The sequence below is a fragment of the Sus scrofa genome, chromosome 9, assembly GCF_054392235.1.
Source record: "Sus scrofa isolate SSC_HxYL_T2T_F1_AM1 chromosome 9, Sscrofa_HxYL_maternal_Yorkshire_Landrace_v2.0, whole genome shotgun sequence".
NCBI lineage: Eukaryota > Metazoa > Chordata > Mammalia > Artiodactyla > Suidae > Sus > Sus scrofa.
The window spans coordinates 108,923,967-108,944,735 of record NC_139391.1 but is presented as its reverse complement, the minus strand read 5'-3'; the positions used below and the strand labels follow the sequence as shown (position 1 = coordinate 108,944,735).

General features: G+C 35.2%; 1 protein-coding gene across 23 annotated transcripts in view; it reads left to right on the top strand.

Annotated features, from left to right (window-relative positions):
* Positions 1-20,769, top strand: part of ORC5 (origin recognition complex subunit 5) — a 1,223,002-nt gene that overhangs the window by 1,083,561 nt on the left and 118,672 nt on the right. For 20 of the 23 annotated variants that reach the window (XR_014816072.1, XR_014816074.1, XR_014816075.1 and 17 more), the window contains 6 exons: positions 929-977; positions 1,066-1,156; positions 6,125-6,177; positions 8,214-8,326; positions 10,034-10,081; positions 17,583-17,693. Coding sequence is in view for 3 of the 23 variants with exons in the window: in XM_084977445.1 (XP_084833571.1) it covers positions 929-977; positions 1,066-1,156; positions 6,125-6,177; positions 8,214-8,326; positions 10,034-10,081; positions 17,583-17,693 (465 nt within the window). In the remaining 20 variants the exon portion in view is untranslated. Of the gene's footprint in view, positions 1-928; positions 978-1,065; positions 1,157-6,124; positions 6,178-8,213; positions 8,327-10,033; positions 11,304-12,359; positions 14,250-17,582; positions 17,694-20,769 lie in introns of those variants that run through there. The other 3 variants (XR_014816076.1, XM_084977444.1, XR_014816077.1) reach the window with 2 other exon arrangements.

The window sequence follows — 20,769 nt, the reverse complement described above, 5'->3', positions numbered from 1 at the left end:
ACCAAATTAATATTAAAAAATTGCAGTAGCATGTTTTTATAAAGTTACTTAAACTACATTCAGTAGAATTTTGATGTGGAAAACTATTAAGTAATTATGATTAGTTAGTGTTTTTCTGACTTTAGAATACATAGAATCCTGGAGAGATTTTTTTTTTTAAAACTAAGATTCCTGGATCTCATCCTCAGAGATTCTGATCTAGTATGCCTGGTATGCTAAGAACTTGAAGTTATAACAATCATAGGTGGTGCTCTTAATCATATAATATGAGGTGAACTGAACTAGATGACATTTAATTTGTGAGAATGGTCAGACTTTGGAAAAAAAAACAGGTTAATTCTTTGGGCTAGAGGTACTTTACTGTATGTGTTGCGGTCCTTTGTGACATAATTCTGACCTAAAATTACAAATTATGCGTTGTTACACTATTTTATATCTAGAGGCTAATACATAGGCAGAATTTAGCCAATTAAGGAATATTTTACATGTTTTATTATTGTTGATAACTGTGGTTTTATTGTTGTAGGAATAAGCTATAATTAAATTTTACTTGTGCAATTATTCTGAAGTAAAACTGCCTGAAATCTAATAAAAATTTACTTGAAAAATAATTTCCTTTTTTTTTTTGTCTTTTTCTAGGGCCGCACCCGCAGCATATGAAGGTTCCCAGGCTAGGGGTCCAGTCGGAGCTGTAGCTGTGGACCTACGCCAGAGTCACAGCAACGTGGGATCCGAACTGCATCTGCGACCCACACCAACTCACGGCAATGCCGGATCCTTAACCCACTGAGCTAGGCCAGGGATCAAACCCGCAACCTCATGGTTCCTAGTCAGATTCCTTAACTGCTGAGCCATGACAGGAACTCCTGAAAAATAATTTCTAATGGTGATAAAATGCTTTCTTCTCTTTTTTTCCCTTCGTTTATAGGCAATACTTAATTTTCCTAAATATTGCGAACCTGTGGTTAAAGGAGAAGGTAACTATAGTTTTACTATCATAGTATTTCTTTTGAAGAAAATTTCTGTAAGATCTAAATTGCTGAAATTTTTCCCCTTTTGGAGTAGCAAGTGAACGTGATACACGGAAACTCTGGAGAAATATTGAACCTCATTTGAAGAAAGCCATGCAGACTGTTTATCTCAGGGAAATATCAAGGTAATTTTCTAAGTAGTATGTTTATTATTTCTGTATCTTTTATTTGTGATATTCACTAAAGTATACATGTTTACCTTCTTCACATGGGGAAAAAACTGGTTTCAATCATTTCTTATCATTTTGAGAAGGACAAATAATTTTCAGCCAGTGCATTGTACAAGAAATATTTCTAATAGTTGCTAATTTTTTTAAATCTGGAAAGTTACAGGAAAATCAGTTTCAACTTTGTTTTTCATGTTTATGTTAGCTCTTTGGTATAATAAAAATTAATTATTAAATGTATAAATCAAGTCATAAATCTACATTTGTCAATTATTAGAATTTCATAGTAATGAAACTACTCAGGAGACAGTTGCACAGACATAGTGTAGTGAGAACATGGTTTTGATTTCCATCTTAGCTATTTTCTGCCTTATGTGGTCTAAGCAATTTACCTTAAACTTCTAAACCTCCTCTAAGAATCTTTAGATGATTTCAGTAATATATTTGAAAATGATTTGTGAATAATAAAGTGCCTTATAGATGTTAGGTTAAGCCTGCAATACAAAGCAACATAGGAAATGTAAAAATATCAGTACTTTTGTTTTCCTCACTTTTTTTTTTTTTTTTTTTTTTGGTCTTTTTGTCTTTTTTCAGGGCCACACCTACTGCATTTGGAGGTTCCCAGGCTAGGGGTCCAGTCGGAGCTGTGGCTGCCAGCCTATGCCAGAGCCACAGGAACGCAGGATCCGAGCCACGTCTGCAGCCTACACCACATCTCATGGCAACGCAGGATCCTTGACCCACTGAGTGAGGCCAGGGGTCGAACCTGTGTCCTCATAGATGCTAGTCAGGTTAGTTAACCACTGAGCAACGACGGGAACTCCAGTTTTCCTCACTTTCTAATCAATTTTGTTATCATATTTCTTTCATGAATACCTTATTCTGTAACTACTTTGATTTAATTAGGTTGTTATAAGAACTTAGTTTCTGAGTAAGTAGAAACATTACAAAGATAACTGTTATTCCTCTTTTTAATGATAAAAAGTTATTTGATGAGGATTTTTGGAAGTCACAGTAGAAAAGCTTGTGATCTGATCTTTTAAAGGTAGAAAAATGTGGATGTGTCTTAAAATGATTCTTACATGTAATTAAAGGACTTCTAGTTTCCCATAGGATAATGATGGCCACCTAAATCCAGGTCTCTCCACAAGGTCAACAAGGCGAACAAATAAAATCATTCATAACCCTTGCCAGCAGTGTAGCTAGGAGTCTACAGAGTTGACCATAACCTTCAGTTTCTAAGCAACCGAAACCAGCAGAGCCAACTCTGAGGTTCTTTGCTTAACTTTTCAGAGGAAGACTATGAGGAAAAGAGGAGAGGACAGTGGGGGCAGGGGTTGGTGTTGACTTGTAGTGGGGAAATACAGATGAATCACCTCCAGAAAGAGAGTCCAACTCTGAGTGGGAAAATACTGAGAATCTAAGTGAGACCCAAAGGATTACAGCACTGGCTATTGGAGCATCAAAAGAAAGTGTTTCAAGAGTATGTAGGACAAGAATTAACAAGGCAGACTTGGGAAAGTACTGTTTTTGAGGGTAGGCAGATGACTTGGAAGGACATGGTGTCTCGGAGGCTTGGTGGTAAGTAAGAAGCAGTGGGTGGAAATTAAGGATAACACCCCACAGCCCTCATCAGACAAAAAGAGAATGGTAAAATCAGACAATCAGCAATCCTTCCCTCTCAAAATAGCACTGTATTAAAGAAATAGCACTTCTTTATTCTTGCAGATGAAAACATTTTATTTATTTTTTTAAATGAGAGTTGCAACATTTATTTCAGGTTCTCTCTTTTTTTTTTTTTCTTTTTTACCATACAGGCAGTATGTGGAAATTCCTGGGCCAGGGATTGAACCTACACTGCCCAGTAGCAACCAGAGCCACAGTGGTGAGAACACGGGAGCTTCAACCTGCTAGGCCATCAAAAAAACTCCCGCAGGTGAAAGAAAGCACTTCAGATTTAAGACTCTATTAAGCCATCCCAAACCTTTACCCTGATCCAAGCAAACATTAGGCATTTCAAAATGAAGAGAAAAAATAAGAAAGTCATATAAAGGTATTATAAGAAACAGAAAAGGTGAATGAAAACATATTAGCTGATGAAAATTTCCCCCTTCCTACCCAAAGTAAAGCAAAGGAATACTGTAACACAGTACTCCAACTTAATTTAAAATTTTTGAATAAGCATTTTCAGGTATGAAAAAAAATACCTTAAATTAGAAATTCAACGACTCAGTAAATGGGCAAAGAGCAAGAGGATGTGAAACAAAAGTTGACCAACTCAGGAATGAAATTCAAACAAAAGCAATCATCTCAGAAATGAAAATGAAATTTTAAGATACCCAAGGGAGAGTATATTCAACTGAGAATACAGTAAAGTATGTTGAGGAGAAGAATAAAAACAACAAAAAGTACAAAACTAAAAAGTGGTAAAAATAATAAAGTAGAAAGCAATAAATGTGAAACGATGATATATACTTGGAGTTCCTGAAGAAAGAATAGGAGAAAAATGGGTTTGAATTAAGATCTAAAACTCTAATCCAACAAAACTTTCCAGAAGTAAAACAGAGACTTGACTGTACATATTAAAAGGTTCATCTTTTTATTTAACCCGGAGTGGTCACTTCTGAGATTGTCTCTAGTCTCTTACTCTGTAACAAATCACCATAAACACCACACATATGTATTCTTACAATTCCAGATATCAGAAGTTTAAAAGGGCTGGGTTCCTTCTGAAGGCTTTTGAGAGAATCTGTTTGCCTTTTGGCACATCTGGAGGCTACCCGCATTCCTGGGCTTATGGCGCCTTCCTGCATCTTCAGAGTTAGCAGTATCTCATTTTTCTAATTGAGATTAAATAATGGTGATAAACAGAATAAAGAAAAAGGAGAATAGAGCTATAGAAGGCTAGATCCTCATTCTGCAAGATATTATTGGGAATATATGTTTTGTAGCTTTTATAAGGAATTTGGACAAATTATGAAAAAGTCTCCAACTTTGTTCCCTGGTTCATCTTAAAATTCTAACCCATGTGACCTCAACTAATACAACTACTTAATACAACTGCCATAACTCTGCATCACCTCTAGAAATTGGTAGTTCATATATATTTATTTAGAACATGAATGGACTTCTTTTATCAGACAGGTCTCAATTGAAATGCTGGTTCCACTTCTTAGAAGCTTTGCAGCCCTAGTCAAATTAGTTTATTTCTCTGGATCTCAGTCTTGTTATTTGTTTAAAAAATAAAAAAAAAGAAAAAAGCAATGATACTGTCTTGTAAGTTTATGAGGATTAAGTGGAGTATGTTAAGAGCTGGGTTCGTAATAGACATTAAGTAAATGTTATTTTTCTCTCTTCCCATTGAAGATAGTTTTCCCCTGGTTGTCCTTTGAAAGTTTAAATAACATTAAATTGGTAATTGCCATATAAAAAAATCTTACCAATTTAAACTCTTGAAGTCTGGTTAGATGACATTGTAACTGATAAAAATTTATTTTTATTTGCATTTATAAGAAGAAATGAATGTGAAAGTGCCTTATTTGTGAAGCACTGTTTAGCTATAAGGTGGGGAAAATGATTGATCTGGAAAGTAAGATTGTTGAAGTAGGTCTGTTCTCCACATACATTAGTAGCCTTTAGAATTCCTTACATTGCTATATTCCTACGATTTTCAGCTGTGCTTGAAGATTTGAAAAAATATACACAGTTAATTTGGGGTATTTAATTGTTCTGATCTGGGTTTTTTAAATTATTTATTTATTTTTTGTTTTGTTTTGATTTTTAGGGCTGAAGCCGTGGCATATGGAGGTTCCCAGGCTATGGTTCCAGTCAAAGCTGTAGCCGCTGGCCTATGTGCCAGAGCCACAGCAACACCAGATTTGAGCCGCATCCATGACCTACACCACAGCACAGCAACTCCAGATCCTTAGCCCACTGAGTGAGGCCAGGGATCGAACCCTCAACCTCATGGTTCCTAGTCAGATTCATTTTTGCTGAGCCACGATGAGAACCCCCGGCTTTAATTTTTAAATTAGCGTCTTTTTTTTTTTTTTGCCATGCCACGGCATGTGGAAATTCCCAGTCCAGGGATCAAACCTGCACTGTAGTTGCAGCCTGCCCCACAGCTGTGGCAACATCAGATCCTTAACCTGCTCTGCCGCAAGGGAACTTCCTTAATTTAGTATTTTAAGGGCTGTTGTAAGAGAGTTTGAGAGTTGTAGAGGGTCTTTGAATATCCTTGTGCCTAACTGCCTAGTTTTATAATGAGATTATTGCTTTATTTAGGGTCATACGGCCAGTATTTCTGTTGCCAGGGCAGTCTTTGCCCGTCATTGTTATGTGCTTCTCTATGAAATTGATTTGTTATATCACTTCTCTATTCTCAGTAATATTTAGAGCTGTTTAATAGTTTTAAATGCAAGTAAGATCACAGTTGGGCCTGGAGTTAGCATGAACTCTGCAGGTGTTTTACAAGGATTCAGCTCTTAGCGCCACTACTGACTGGCTGGGGAACATATCCTTAGGCAACTTAACGGTGGGCCTCAGTTTTTTTGATGTAATGATACTTACTGTAGGAGTTGTTACAGAGTTTAGAAACCATTTATAACAGTTGTATTTAATATGATAACTAGAATATTGGGAGTTTTATTGAGTGGTAGGTGATACTTATTTGTTGGTGCTTTTTGATAGCTTTATAATTATGAATAGAGGAGATTTTAAAGAGTCAACATCTGTGTATTGATATATTCGTTTATATTGTTATGTACTAAATGATTTTGTAGAGGTACAGACATGTATATGTTATTTATCTTGTTTATAAGGAAATTATTTTGTCAAATTAAAATTAGTTTTTCTAGGACTCTGTTTTAAGTACAGTGTATTGATTTTGTGTTTTCCATCCTTTATTGCTCTTCCATTTTCTTTCAGTTCACAGTGGGAAAAGCTACAGAAAGATGACATAGATCCAGGACAACTGAAAGGTATCAAAGGAAATATTGAGACAATTACCAGAGACTCTTCTTTAATTGATTACTAATAATCAAGACACTAAAGTTAGCACTAAAGATAATGTCAGTCAGTAGTGTTATATAAGAGAATTTACAAGCCACCATGATATTTTAATTAATGATTTTCTTTTAAGGAATGCACTAATGTAGTGGGAGGAAGTGAAGTTTGAATACCAGTTTTATGTTCAATTATGTCATGTGAAAACCAAGCTGTTTATATTTCTTTAAATGCTTATATTAAAACAACACAATTTTATTTCTGTATGGATTTCATAAGTTTTATGGAATAAATTCAATTTTATGTTAGTGTAGTTTGGGGGATGAATTTCATGTGGTTATATTTTGAAAGCTTTGTGCTTTTGTTTTCTTCAAAGAAACTGTTACTCTGGGTTTATCCCAGTAGAACAACAGTTGAGCCTTGAACAGCACAGATTTGAGCTGCATGGGTCCACTTATACACAGATTTTTTTTTTCAATAAATATATTGGAAAATTATTTGAAGATACACAACAATTAAAAAAAAAAAAACAGATGACCTGCATAGCCTAGAAAAATATCAAAAAAAATTAAGGAAATAAGGTATGTCATGAATGCATAAAATATATGTAGATATACATAAAACATGTAAAATATGTGTTAATTGATTGTCTATATTAACAGTAAGTGTCCCAGTCAACAGTAGGCTGTTACTAGTTAAGTTTTGGAGGAGTCAAAAGTTATATACAGATTTTCTATTTCATAGGAGAGGTGTTTCAGTGCCCCTAACACTCTCCCTCTCCTTTTATTTAAGGGCCAACTTATTTATTTATTTATTTATTTTAAATAAGTAGGTATCTAAAGTATTCTTTATTAGAAGTTCCCGTCATGGCTCGGTGGTTAACGAACCCTACTAGCATTCATGAGGATGCAGATTCGAACCCTGACCTCACTCAGTGCGTTAAGGATCTGCAGTGAGCTGTGATGTAGGTCACAAATGTGGATCAGATCCCGTGGTGCTGTGGCTCTGGTGTAGACCCGCGGCTACAGCTCTGATTGGATCCCTAGCCTGGGAACCTACATATGCCATAGGTGCAGCCCTAAAAAGACAAAAAATAAAATGCTATGTTTAAAAAATAAATTAAAAAAATACTCTTATTTAAACAGTTGAGTCAGTAGCTAGTGGTGGGCCAAGTGGTATGAAATGAAGTGGCATTGAGATTCTATTTTGGTTTCTAAATGCTTGAGATGCTAAATGATTTTCAGTTATGTGTTATATAATGGAAAGGAATAGATGCTGGAATTTTAAAAAATCTATAATAATTTGTTCAACTGCCTGTGTGACCTTGAGCCCAACTTGGTGTCTTCAGAAAGCTAAAATGGAAAGACTCGAGCTTTAAGTTACTGCAGAGATTCAGAGATGCTTAAGTAAAGCACCTAGCACAATGTTTTACACATACTAGATATTTAGTAAATATCAGATTCCTTTATTCCCTTCCATAAAAATCATTGCTGCTTTGACTGACTCTTTGGTTTTATTTATCTATTCATTTAGTTCATTTGTACAAGGTAATGTGGGGATACAAAAAGAACATATTAGCCATGGCTTCTTCAATGAACACTATAATGTAAGAAATGTAACTTCTGTTTAATTAGCTCTTAATATAAGGTATAAAGTTATGTGGGCCACAAGTAAAATACACGAAGTAGGAATTCACAGTAGAGACAAATTTGCTGTTTTGTTGTGATAGGGGAGCATCAAGGAAGGTTTCATGGAGAATGTGGCATTGCAGGGCAGGATGAATAGAATTTAGACTTCAGAAGAGGAGGAGCCAAAAAAAATAGAATGAGCAGAGCATATCATTAATAATAACGTTCACGTCTGCCACCATCATTCTGGCACTTTGAGCTAAGGGCACTTTAAAATCTTTTGACTAGAGGACACCATATGGAAGTCAAAGGAAAAGATAAGAGATACTTAAAGTCTAATGGTAGCCTGTTATATACCTTCATAAAATTTTTTTGTTGTATAGGTCTCTCGGCATGTACTCATGTGGAACTTCCATATTACTCTAAGTTTATTCTAATTGCTGCATACCTCGCTTCTTACAATCCAGCAAGAACTGACAAGAGGTTTTTCCTTAAGGTAATCATTATTTCTTTTCACTCAGTTTTGAAGATCTAGGGAATATTTTGAAATTCCTCAACACCTGTAAATTTGTAAAGGACAGAGATTGGCAAAAGAGATTGCATTTGCTAAATTACATATTTAGGACTCATTCTTTAAAGATTTCATTTATTTGTTTATTTTTCTTTAATCATTTATTCTTTCCCTTTGCCAATTAGCAGTGTTCTTTGAGAATTTACTGTAGGATATTGGGGATGGGTGAGTGCCACTTTTGGGATGGGGACAGTGCTGGAGCAGAGAAGCTAAAAAGTGATTGTATTTGTGTCTAGTAAGTGAGATATGATAATAAACAACTTGCAGGGAAGTGTTGAGGAAGGAAAGATTTGTGGAGGAGGTAGAATTGGTTGCTGAATCTTCAAAGACATACAGTGTGAAAATGACAGCAAAAAACAGATGTGTCTTTCCTGGAAAGAATATTGATAATAAAATCTAGAGGCCCTAAAAGCTTTATCTAACAATGGAGCATTCCACACACTTCAACACACCTCAAAATAGAGTTTCTTTGGGATGCATGAGCCATTATCTCCATCACCTTTCACCAAACCCTCCTTCTCCATGATGAACTCATTTGCCCTGTATGGTCTTCTCCATACAGCCATTTGCTCGATGGCATCGTGTCAAATAGGTAAAAAATAACCTTGTAACCAGATTAACCAGATATATTTTGCTAAAACCCAGTTACAAGCTGATAATAAAAAAGTTTAGTCAAACTGAACTTTTCTGTTTCTAGAACTTGGCTGTTTTTCCACCTCACTCTCTAAGCTTTTGTTTACCTTGGCTTTTCCATCTTAGAATTTCTTCTTCTCCAATCTCTATATACTTAAATTTCAATATTCTTTTTTTCCCCCTTTAATCATTTTTCCCCCTTTAATCATTTATAATTTAATTATTTAATCATTTATTCTCTATCTCTCACTTTAAGATCACAGACCAAATGGTTGCAGTAGGTAGTTTCAGGTATACCTTAGGTAATACTTCTACATTAAAAAAAAAATATATATATATATATATATATATATATATATATGTATGTAAATGAAAGTTTCTTAAAAATATGAGAGCTGGAAATAATTTTATGGCTAGTAACTCCTTTATTGTTCTAAAGCCCTTACTATAGTACTCCATACGTCATTATCCAGAACATTCAAGAGCTTCTATGCATGTACATTAATTGGAGAAATATCATTTTAGAATTGTTTTCTTTTGAAAACAATGTGCAATTTGATTTATTAAATATATTATAAAACATTTTTATTTATTTTTTGCCTGTCTCTACCACTAGTCTTTAGTTTCAAGAGGGCTAGGGCTGCATCTGGTTTTTTTTCCTCACTGTTGAATCCCAGTTGTTTAACTTCATGTTCTCAATTTTATGCAGATTGACAGGCTGCCTTACAGAGTGAATAAAAATCCATTTATCTTTGAAAGTTTTGTCATTATAGAAATAAATGTGCTATAATAAATCAATACAAGTTTTTTTAGGAAGTATCACTATTTTAAAACCTCTTTCTTTACATGCAAAAGTAATCTTGCATACAAGCAAGATACATAATTATCATAATTAGCATTAATTAGCATTATGTGTGACATATTTTAAACAAATTATTCTTTCTATTTTTGTGGAGTACTGTATCTTTCATCTTAAAAAATTATTTTCCTTAATTGCAGCATCATGGGAAAATCAAGAAAACCAACTTTCTAAAGAAACATGAAAAGGTATTTACATTGTAATTTCTCTGATGGAAAGAACTTATGAATTTAGGATATTATAAGAAGCGTGTATATGCATAATTATATTATTCAGATATAAGTATTTGTACTGATATGGTACCATTATGATGTTGCGGTAGGATTTTGTTATGTTGAATACAATGATTGAGAAGGCACAGTTGAGGTAAACTGGCACTAGAGATACAAGTGAGTTGACAGAATTTTTTTGGTGAATTAATACATGGAAAAGGTCACCATAGAATTTTTAATTAAATTTTGCTGGCTTTCCTCTTTTCTACTTTGGAATACCCACAAAGATGATACTGAATAATTTTAAAAAGTAAACTGTTAAGAACCAAGCAGATGAGAAATGTATACAATTTGGAGTTGAATAGTAGATAGATACCCAGATGACTAAGCAGATGTAAGAGGGCTGAAATCTGACCCCCATGGCGAGCTATTTTAACTTGGGGAATCTGGAAAAGCTTAGGAATTAGAAGCACTAAGCACCTTTGAAGGTCAAGGTGTGGGGCAAGATTGAAATTGGTGAAAGGATTTTACTGATCTCTTGTATGTCTAAACCACTACAGCTTCTATTGGCAGAAGATAAAGAATTTAGAATTATGGACTTTGCACTAAAAAAGCTGTGAATTTTGTTTCTCACTCTCATTATTAAAAGCAGTTTTGCTCAATATACACTTCTGAATTGAGGGCGTTGTTTTACTGTCTTTTGGCTTTATCGTTGCTGCTAAAAAGCCTGCTGAGTCCGTTATCCCTGTGTTATTCCTCTGTTTCCTCTGGCTGCTTTCAAGTTCTCTTTTCTTTTTATTTTAGTGTCCTTACAGTTTCACTGTGGTGTATCTGGGGTTGAATTTCTTTTTCTTGGCATTATTTTTGCATCCTAACTTTGAATAATGATGCCTTTATTTAATTCTGGTAAATTCTCAGTCATTAACTTTTCCAGTATTGCCTCTCCTCTGTTCTCTCTAGCTTCTCTAACCAGTGTCTCTGGCATTCCTGAGACACTGGTTAGACGTATGATAGACCTTTTCACACTACTCTCTTTGTTTCTTAAGTCATTCATAGTCTTTATCCCTTTCATCTCTGTGTGCTATATTCCGGGTAATTTCTTTAGTTCTCTCTTCTTATTTTCTCTTTAGCTTTGTCTAATCAATCTGCTATTACATCAGTTTTATAATTTTAGTAATCTTATTGGTAATCTTCAGAGGTTTTGCTGGTTCATTTCAAGTCGGTCTGCTCACTTTAATATTTTTCCTAGTCCTATTTTTCTTTAACATAAAAAAACCTATTTTGTACTCTGTTGTGTATTTCAGTGTTGGAAGTCCTTGTCAGTCTTCCACATTTTCTATTTTTTGCAGACTTGTGCACATAACTGTCCAGTTTCCTGAACATTTTATTATTTTTAATTTTTAGCTGAACTTAATCTTTAGAATTTTTGAGAGTTTTAGAAATATTTTTTTACATCTACTTCTGTGCAAGCACTTATGAACACCAGTAACCTGGGATCATTTGAAAATCAGTTCTCAGCCTGGGGGTTTTTAGACTGCAAAGATACTCTGTATTCTGCCCCCACATCAGAATTAGTTCTAGCTGCTAGCTAAAAGTCTCAGAGAAGACCTTTTTTCCTCCTCTGGAGGAGTTTGGTAGGCAAGTTTCCTTACCAAATACATTTGCTTAGCATGAAAAGACATTTCTAGTGTGCCCTTTCCCTAAGACTTTTTTTTTTTTTTTTTTTTGTCTCCCTGAGCTGTCTTTGATTAGGCTTTTACTACAGGCCTATCATTGATTTTGTACCCTCTCTCTTGTGTGTAGCTACTTCATGTCCTAAAAGATTGGTACTTCTTTAAAAAAAAAAAAAAGGAGTTCCCACCATGGTGCAGCAGAAACGAATTTGATTAGGAACCATGAGGTTGTGGGTTTGATCCCTGGCCTCGCTCAGTGGGTTAAGGATCCGACACTGCCGTGAGCTGTGGTGTAGTTTTCAGACCAGGCGTGGATCTGATGTTGCTGTGACTGTGGCGTAGGCCGGCAACTGTAGCTCCTATTCAACCTCTAGCCTGGGAACCTCCATATGCCAAGAGTGCGGCCCTGAGAAGCAAAAAAAAAAAAAGATCGGTACTTCTGCCTGGGGTAGTGAAGGAAGGAGTTGTAGCAGAGCTTATATATATATATTTTTTTTTGTTTGTTTGTTTGTTTGTTTGTTTGTTTTTTGTTGTTGTTGTTGTTGTTGCTGTTTCTTGGACCGCTCCCGCGGCATATGGAGGTTCCCAGGCTAGGGGTTGAATCGGAGCTGTAGCCACCGGCCTATGCCAGAGCCACAGCAACGCGGGATCCGAGCCGCGTCTGTGACCTACATCACAGCTCACGGCAACGCCGGATAGTTAACCCACTGAGCAAGGGCAGGGACCGAACCGGCAACCTCATGGTTCCTAGTCGGATTCGTTAACCACTGCGCCATGACGGGAACTCCAGAGCTTGTATTTTGAGTGAGCACTCAAGAAAGGTGAGGATTAGACCTGCAAAGATGAGAGAAGATGTTCCAGTTGGGAAAGTGATTTGAGCCAAGAGGCAGAGGTGAGAAATTATAAGGTGTATATAAAAGAAATAATGAAATACAGTTGGCTGGAATGTATGGTGAGTTTGAGAGAAAAATCACTTGAGGCCCAATTGTGGAAGAATTTCCTCACTCACCAATTCCTAAAAGGAAGGAAGCCCACTTATTCATCTCTGAATGTTAGTACTTGGTCACATTTGGTGGGTATTTATTGCACAAATGAATAAATTGAATGAATGAAGAAAATTAAAGAATGAACATAAAGCTAAGAATTTTAGGCCTTATGTTTTTCTTTCTTTCCTTTTATAGCTGCTCATGTGCACATGGAAGTTCCTGGTGCTAAGAGGTGAATTGGAACTGTAGCTACAGGCCTACTCCACAGCCACAGTAATGCCACATCTGAGCTGTGTCTGCCACCTACACTGCATGTTGCAGCAATGCCAGATCCTTAACCCACTGAGTGAGGCCAGGGATTGAACCTACATCCTCATGGCTACTAGTTGAGTTCTTAACCTGGTGAGCCACAATGGGAATTCCTTAGGCTTTATTCTTGAGAAAGAAAATATCGTTTATGAATTTTGAGGAGGGAAACACATGAATACTGATCACTGAGGACTGTGAAAGAGCTGGCACTTTAGACACATCCTTGTGGAATGAGTGGATTTGTACAAATCTAGGTAGACAGTTTTGGCAGAGGGAACTATATGAGCAAAGATAACATGAAGATGTGTCTAGTTCGAGGTGAACTCTAGTTCTGATGTTCTTATAGATTTGACGTTTATAGTAGCTTCTTTTGTCTTTAGTTCATGTCATTTTAGAATCAGAGCTTATTTATTAAAGTCTGTGTACACTTGCTACTTTCTTTGTATTTTTTTCCTTCTCTTAAAATCTTGATTTAATGCTTACTTTATGCCAAGCACTCTGCTAGATGCCACAGACATAGTGGAGAACAAAATATCCATGGTCTCTGCCTTCCTGAAGCTCTCCATTTAATAAGGGCATCACATATTAAAAAATAAACCACATGAATAATTACCATAACAGTTGCTTTAAATCTATTCTGTATCTTCAGTTGTGTAATTCCTTTTCTCTCTGTATCCTCGGTTGATACTCACTTCTTAAAGATTTTACTTTTAAATTCCACTAGTACAGGTGCGTGATACCACATTATTTGCCAGTTAGTTTATGTGAAAAAACAACATTTTTCCTCTTCTCACCCATAGTTCCATTTCCCACAATTAAACTTCTTTTGTTTCTATTTTAGTTTTCCTAGTGTAAATATTTATAACTGTAAGTTTATGTTTCTGTCTCTATTTTTCTTGATTTGATCTGATACCAATTTTGATTGCATTTTATCTGCAAAAATTTGTTTGGTTTCTTTTTGTGATTCTTTCTTCCACTTGTACAGACCTTCATTCTCTCTAATGAGCTGTTGTGAATCTAGTGAGGTATTTCTCACACTCTGACTTCCTCTCTAGCTGGGAAGCCGTTTTGCATTTATAGCACACAAAATCAGTCCAGTGAAGAAGGTAAATATCATAGGCTCTGCATGGCGCTAGATCACTTCAATTTTAAATTGGAAATGTGTTTGATTATAAATTAAAATGTGAAAATCAGAAAAGTATCAGCAGCTTTCACAATGTGATTTTCAGCCTGAATTGCATCCCACGTTACTCCAAACACTTTAGGAAGTTAGGTAATATTTACTAACCTCAAAGTCATTGCTAAGTGTTATGAAGCACAGGGACACCAACTCCATTGAGATGTCGCAACATTTATCTTTATTTTTTTTCTTTCTTCCCTCTAACACCATTTATTATCCTTTCATTTATTCATTTATTTAACTAACGAAACTGACAACCCCAAGTGCTAGGGATGAAAATGGTAAATAAAACATCTTCTGTTTTCAAGGCATTTGTGTAGAAAAGGAAAACATGTAATATGATATATGATAGCAGTATAAGCCAAACATTGTTAATCTCTGCATATGATATTGCTTAATTCTCACAGTGACCTAAATGAATGTAGTTAGTATCATCATCATTTTCTAGATGAGGAAACTGAATATTAAAGAGAAATTTGTGTTAACTTGCCAAAGATTACATAGTTAATATGGTAGAACCAGCATCAAATTCCAGGACTTTCTGAATTCAAAGACTCCCATGATATTAACCACTGCTCTTGAACTCATACAACTGACAAATGGTTAGTATCTAGGATTTTTTTTCTTTTTTGGCCACGGCTATAGCATGCAGAAGTTCCCGGCCAGGGATCAAACCCAGCCATAGCAGTGACAGAGTAGGCCACCAGAGAACTCTAGTATCTAATTTTTTGTTTGTTTGTTTGTTTAGGGCCGCATCCAACGACATATGGAGATTCCCAGGCTAGGGGTTGAATAGGAGCAATAGCTGCTGGCCTATGCCATTGCCATAGCAATGCCAGATCCAAGCCGTATCTGTGACCTACACCACAGCTTATAGCAATGCCGGATCCTTAACCCACTGATCAAGGATAGGGATCAAACCCGCAACCTCATGGTTCCTAATCAGATTTGTTTCCACTGCGCCACATTGGGAATTCCAGTATCTAGGATTTTTAAAGACATACAAATTAGTAAGTAAAAGGCAAAAATCCAGTAGATAAATGGGTAAATGATACAAATAGAAACTTGAATGTCTAGCAAAAGTGACATGATTATTGGCCTCATTTACTAGTGAGGGAAATGCAACTTTAAACAACAGTGGGATAATATTTTACACTCTAAGACTGGCAAAATTAAAAAAAAAAATGTCTGATAATTCCAGGTGTTGTGATAATGAGGAAGAATAAGAGCCTGTGTATTTTGCAGGTTCATCATATCCAATAAAGTTAGCATGTGAATGTACTTTGTATTTGTCAGAATGGGCTGGGCAGTACTGTACAGAAAAGCAAACTCCCTATCCCTCAATGATTTAACATCACAAAAGTTTTATGTATTGCACACTACACAGTTCAATATGAGTTGTGCAGTCCTCTTTCATTGTATAGTGATGTTAAGTAAAACATGGTGGCCTCCACAGTTGCCCCCAAAGGAAAAGAAGACTAAAGGATCCACTGGTTTGAAAGGCCAGGTTTGGAAGTAGCTTGCATCACTTGCACTGATATCCCATTGGCCAGAACTCAATCAGATGGCCTCCATCTAAGTGTAGGAGATTGTGAGGCATGTAGTCTATCTAAGTGCCTAATAAGAAATGACATCGAGGAACATATAGCATTCTCTGCCCTCTCCTTTTTTTTTTTTTTTTTAATTTTATTTTTTCCATTAGGGGGTTTATAGTGTTCTCTCAGTTTTCTACTATACAGCAATGTGACCCAGTCACACATACATAAACACATTCTTTTTCTCACATAAACACATTCTTTTTCTCACATTATCATGCTCTGTTATAATTGACTAGGAAATAGTTCCTAGCACTATACAGCAGGTTCTCATTGCTTATCCATTGCCCTCTAATTGAGCAGTCCCACAGAGAAATTCCCACATGTGCACAAGGAGAAATGTACAGGATTGGCCATCATAGTATTCCTTGTCATGAATTATAGTGATTAGTTTTTTAAAGCAGATAGTGGTCATAAAATGGAATTCTGTAAGGTAGTTTAAAAATGGGGCGTTCCCATTGTGGCGCAGTGGCCCTAAAACAATTAAAAAATAAGTAAAAATGGACTAGAGTTATATGTATTAAAATGAATCTCAAAAACAATGTTGAAGGGAAAAAGCTTGATAGGGTGAAATGTCCAAAATTATTTATATGGGCCGGATCATGCAAATAATGTTGTGTATTATTTATGGATACATATGTAGTGGTATAAAAATTGTCATGAAAATGATAAAAACACCAACTTTTGGGTAGTAGTTCCTTCTAGGGAGGAAAAGGAAGAGTGGAATGTGGGAGGGGGCAAGGGAGCTTCAGTTTTTCTGTAACATGATCTAATGCTTTCTTTACATGTGTTGCATAATGTTTGAGTATGATAAAGTTGGGTGGTGGGTGCAGTGTTATGTATAACCTCTTTTCTAAATGTATTTAGTAAGAAAAGCATATAAACTTTAAGACCTGGAAGATGATTTGAAACTATCTTTTAGTTATAAATAGCTGAAGTAAATACTTTGTTTTGTAATTCTGAATAGTTTTTTTTACTTAGTCATTCTTTTAAAGAAATAATTATTCTCATGCGTGTAAATAGAGCGTCTCATTTTATTTGCCCTTGCTAATATAGAGTACTTAAATTCCTATATTGCTACTAAAATTATCTAATAAAATTATCAAATTATGCAGACCCTTGAGCACGCAATTATCTAAGGACAAGTAATTAATATACTCCTGACTTTATAGACAAATATGAACATTTACAGTCTTAAAACTTGAATAAATTTTGCATTGTTTCAGACTGACAGCTTGTTCACATGGTGTACAACACTGAGTTCATTTTCTAAGCTAGTTTTTATTAAAACTGACCTTTTAAAATCTATGAATGTTGAACAAATACATTTTTCAGGCAGTGGCACAAAGAGGGATGATGAGGAGTTAGTAAGTTCTGATCTAGGGCTTAGAGCCGAGACCCTAGTTTTGGTTGTGCACTGTCTTGACAAATGACTTGGCTAAGTCACTTAGCATCTGGTTACAACGCCAATATGGGGTGATGCTCAGGACAGACTGCATGACTTGTGAGTTCTTTTCTTTAATATTTGTTAATGCTAAATCAGAACATCTTGAAGAAAATGTAAAAAGGTAAGTCATGGTCATATCAGGTAAAGTTTTAACCTGGAGACTACAAGTTAGATTTATCAGCCTCTTTGGGAAGCTATGCACAGTGTAAATATGTTATTGGGAAATTATAGTACAGAAAGTGAGTGCTCTGCTAGAAGAAGAAAGTCCATGCTCTTTTTTCTTACAGACAAGCAATCATCTCCTCGGACCAAAACCGTTTCCACTAGACAGATTATTAGCAATATTATATAGTATTGTGGACAGCAGAGTTGCTCCAACAGCCAATATCTTTTCCCAGGTAAGCTTAATGATAGATTATTGTATATCATCTTCATCTTTATGGAATTCTTCAGGTAGTGTGATTCTTAGAGTTCTAGGTATATAGATTTTTGGTCAGCATATGTTACTATTTTAAGTGTATAAAGAAGAGTGTCCTTGGTAAGTAATTGAAATTTCAGATGTATAATCTTTGAGGGTGTCACTGAATTTGCATATATTTAGATATAACTTAATGACAAGAACAACTTGATGTTTCTTGCCTTTTTCTTTTTTCAATAAAGTTGTTTAAAAATTATTATAGTTACCTTGCTTAAGTTAAAAGGGGCTTCATGATTAAATTAATGAATTATATAGAAATATAATTTAATGAATAAAATTTTTTAAATTTGTAAGAAAATAATCCATAATGTTCTTATTTCCTCATATGTACAGTTTGCAGGTTGACAGGCATTTTTTAAAAAATGGTGTATTTTCCACAATGACTAAATTCTCAAAATTTTCACTAGATGGCAGCAGTAGCATAAAAACAGAAAATGTGACAATTCTTTTATAAAGTGTTTATAATGTTTTAGGTGACATTTAAGAAAAACCTATTTATTAAAGATAGAGTCACGGTTGATTTCCTGAATGGTCCAGAAAAACAGTACTTAACACATGACGTGAGTGAATAGAAGAAAAAACAAATGATGTAACTAGTATTTATTTAAAAGCAAAGTCACCGCAGATGTTTAATGAGCGTTTTGTTTTATGTTTATAGTTTTAGATTGAAAACGTGTAAATAATAGCATTTCCATTTTATTTCACTACAAATAAATTTGGTCCCTGAATGGATGTTAGACTTTGTAATCTAAGGCATGGTGGTAGCTTTTAAGTCTTCATTTAAAGAAGTTTTTGGAAACTAAAAATAGCTGTGTTCTCAATGTGCTCAGCATTGAAGTTAGATGATTTTTATGTAAGTCAGCTTTATAGAAAATTGTATCTACAATTTACTACATTTTAGAAGAAAGGTAGTCTAGTCAGTTATTAGATTATTTAAATAGCTAGGTGGGTAGTTAGATGGTAGCCCTGATGCTAATCATTTAAAAACTCTAATTCCATTTTAATCTATATTTCAGGATATATATGTGGAAAAAATTTTCAGTCAAACTGTACATTGTATTAATAGCTTTCTACATAGAATACATGAATTTTTTGTTTGGTTTTTGCTGTTGCAGTAACTGAAGTAGACAGCTATGACCTTTATTGTAAAGAATTGAGCCTCAGGTTCACTGACTTACCATTTTGACAAAGCAGGTGAATTTTTAAGAATTAAAGTCTAGTTAAGTGAAGTGGGCAATGCTTCTAAATAAAGCAGAAAGGTTTTTGCATCACGTGTTTATAATTAGGTATGTTAGTGGGATACAAAAATAATAATAATAATAAATGTGGGTTATTTTCTTTTAGAGAGCTTATAATTTATTCTGGGAGGATAACAAAACATGTACATAAAAATAGTATTGTAAGGCTGTAAGTGAATCCTAGATAGTTTAGAGAAGTAAACTCTGCCGAGTTTAGAATAGAAAGAGATCACTTCTGGACTGAGCCAGAGGAGAGAACTGGAAAACTTCACAGAAAAGGTGAAAGAAACATGGAGCTGGCCTACAGAGAATGAGTAGGATTTTTTTCTTTAAATATTTCTAAGTGATACATGTTTATGGTACAAAACTGAGAAAATGAGTAAGTAAAAAAGTAAAAATAAAAGTAAAATTAGCTGACATTTTATTTCTAATGGATAGGAATTGTAAAGCTCCAAGAGGGAGGATAATATGACCAAAATTGTGGGACTAGGAAACAGGAAGACACAGTTGTGAAGTGTCAGACCTGCTTAGTTGAAGGTGAGCGAGGTTGTATTGTAGTAATGGTGGCAGTCACTGTAGTTGTGATCCAGTAGTAATACTGCCACCCCCGCGTTCACACCTTATGCAATTTAACATTTTTAATGATTTTTATTTTTTTCCATTATAGCTGGTTTACAGTGTTCTGTCACTTTTCTACTGTGCAGCAAGGTGACCCAGTCACACGTACATGCATACGTTCTTCTTTCTCACATGATCATGTTCCATCATAAGTGACTAGATATAGTTCCCAGTGCTATACAGCAGGATCTCGTTGCTTATCCCTTCCAAAGGCAATAGTTTGCATCTGTTAACCCCACGGTTACGTATTATACTTAACATTGATAGCGTTTCCTAGCAGCAGATCTAAGTTGATAGGAATCAACAATCATAGTAATGAGAGGCTGCTGACTTAGTGGTCTACTAGCTACTCTGAAGCTTTAATTATAGATGCACACTGTCACCGTCTTTATGTTTTCAGCAGTGCCAGTAATGTTGTACTTAACACTTTAGCCCAAAATGTGTCTTTATTTTTTAATGAAGCTAAATTGTTTTCAACTTTAACAACCTCAGTCTTTTTATTCTTTACCTCTTCTCATTAGCATTAATCAAAATGATAAATTTTGTATTTTTAAAACATTGTTTTAAAAGAATTTGCTCATGTTTATTTGATGAGAAATCAGAGCCTGATCTCCATAATTCCATTTGGGACACAGAGATTGGGTCAGAGGTGGTCTCTCCATTTCTGCAGGTTTTGCATCCATAGATTCAAGCAACTAGGCGACTAGGATCCATGAGGATAGAGGTTTTAATTCTAGAAAGTTTTAAAATGCAAAACTTGAATTTTCCACATAGCCAACTATTTACAAAGCATTTACAAGTATTTACATAGCATTTCATTGTAGTAGGTATTATAAGTAATCTAAAGAAAGTTTAAAATACATGAGAGGGTGTGTATAGGTTTTATGCAAATACTATGCCATTTTATGTAAGGGACTTAAGCATCGTGGGATTTTGGTATTTAAGTGGGCGGTGGGGGGTGTCCTAGAACCAATTCCACGTGAATACTGAGGTTGACTGTAACATCCCTGGAAGTTGACCTTTACTTTTGTTTGGCCCATGGAGAATCAAAGAAAATCAAATAACATACTGTGTTTAAGAACAAAATGTGGGAGTTCCCGTTGTGGCGCAGTGGTTAACGAATCCGACTAGGAACCATGA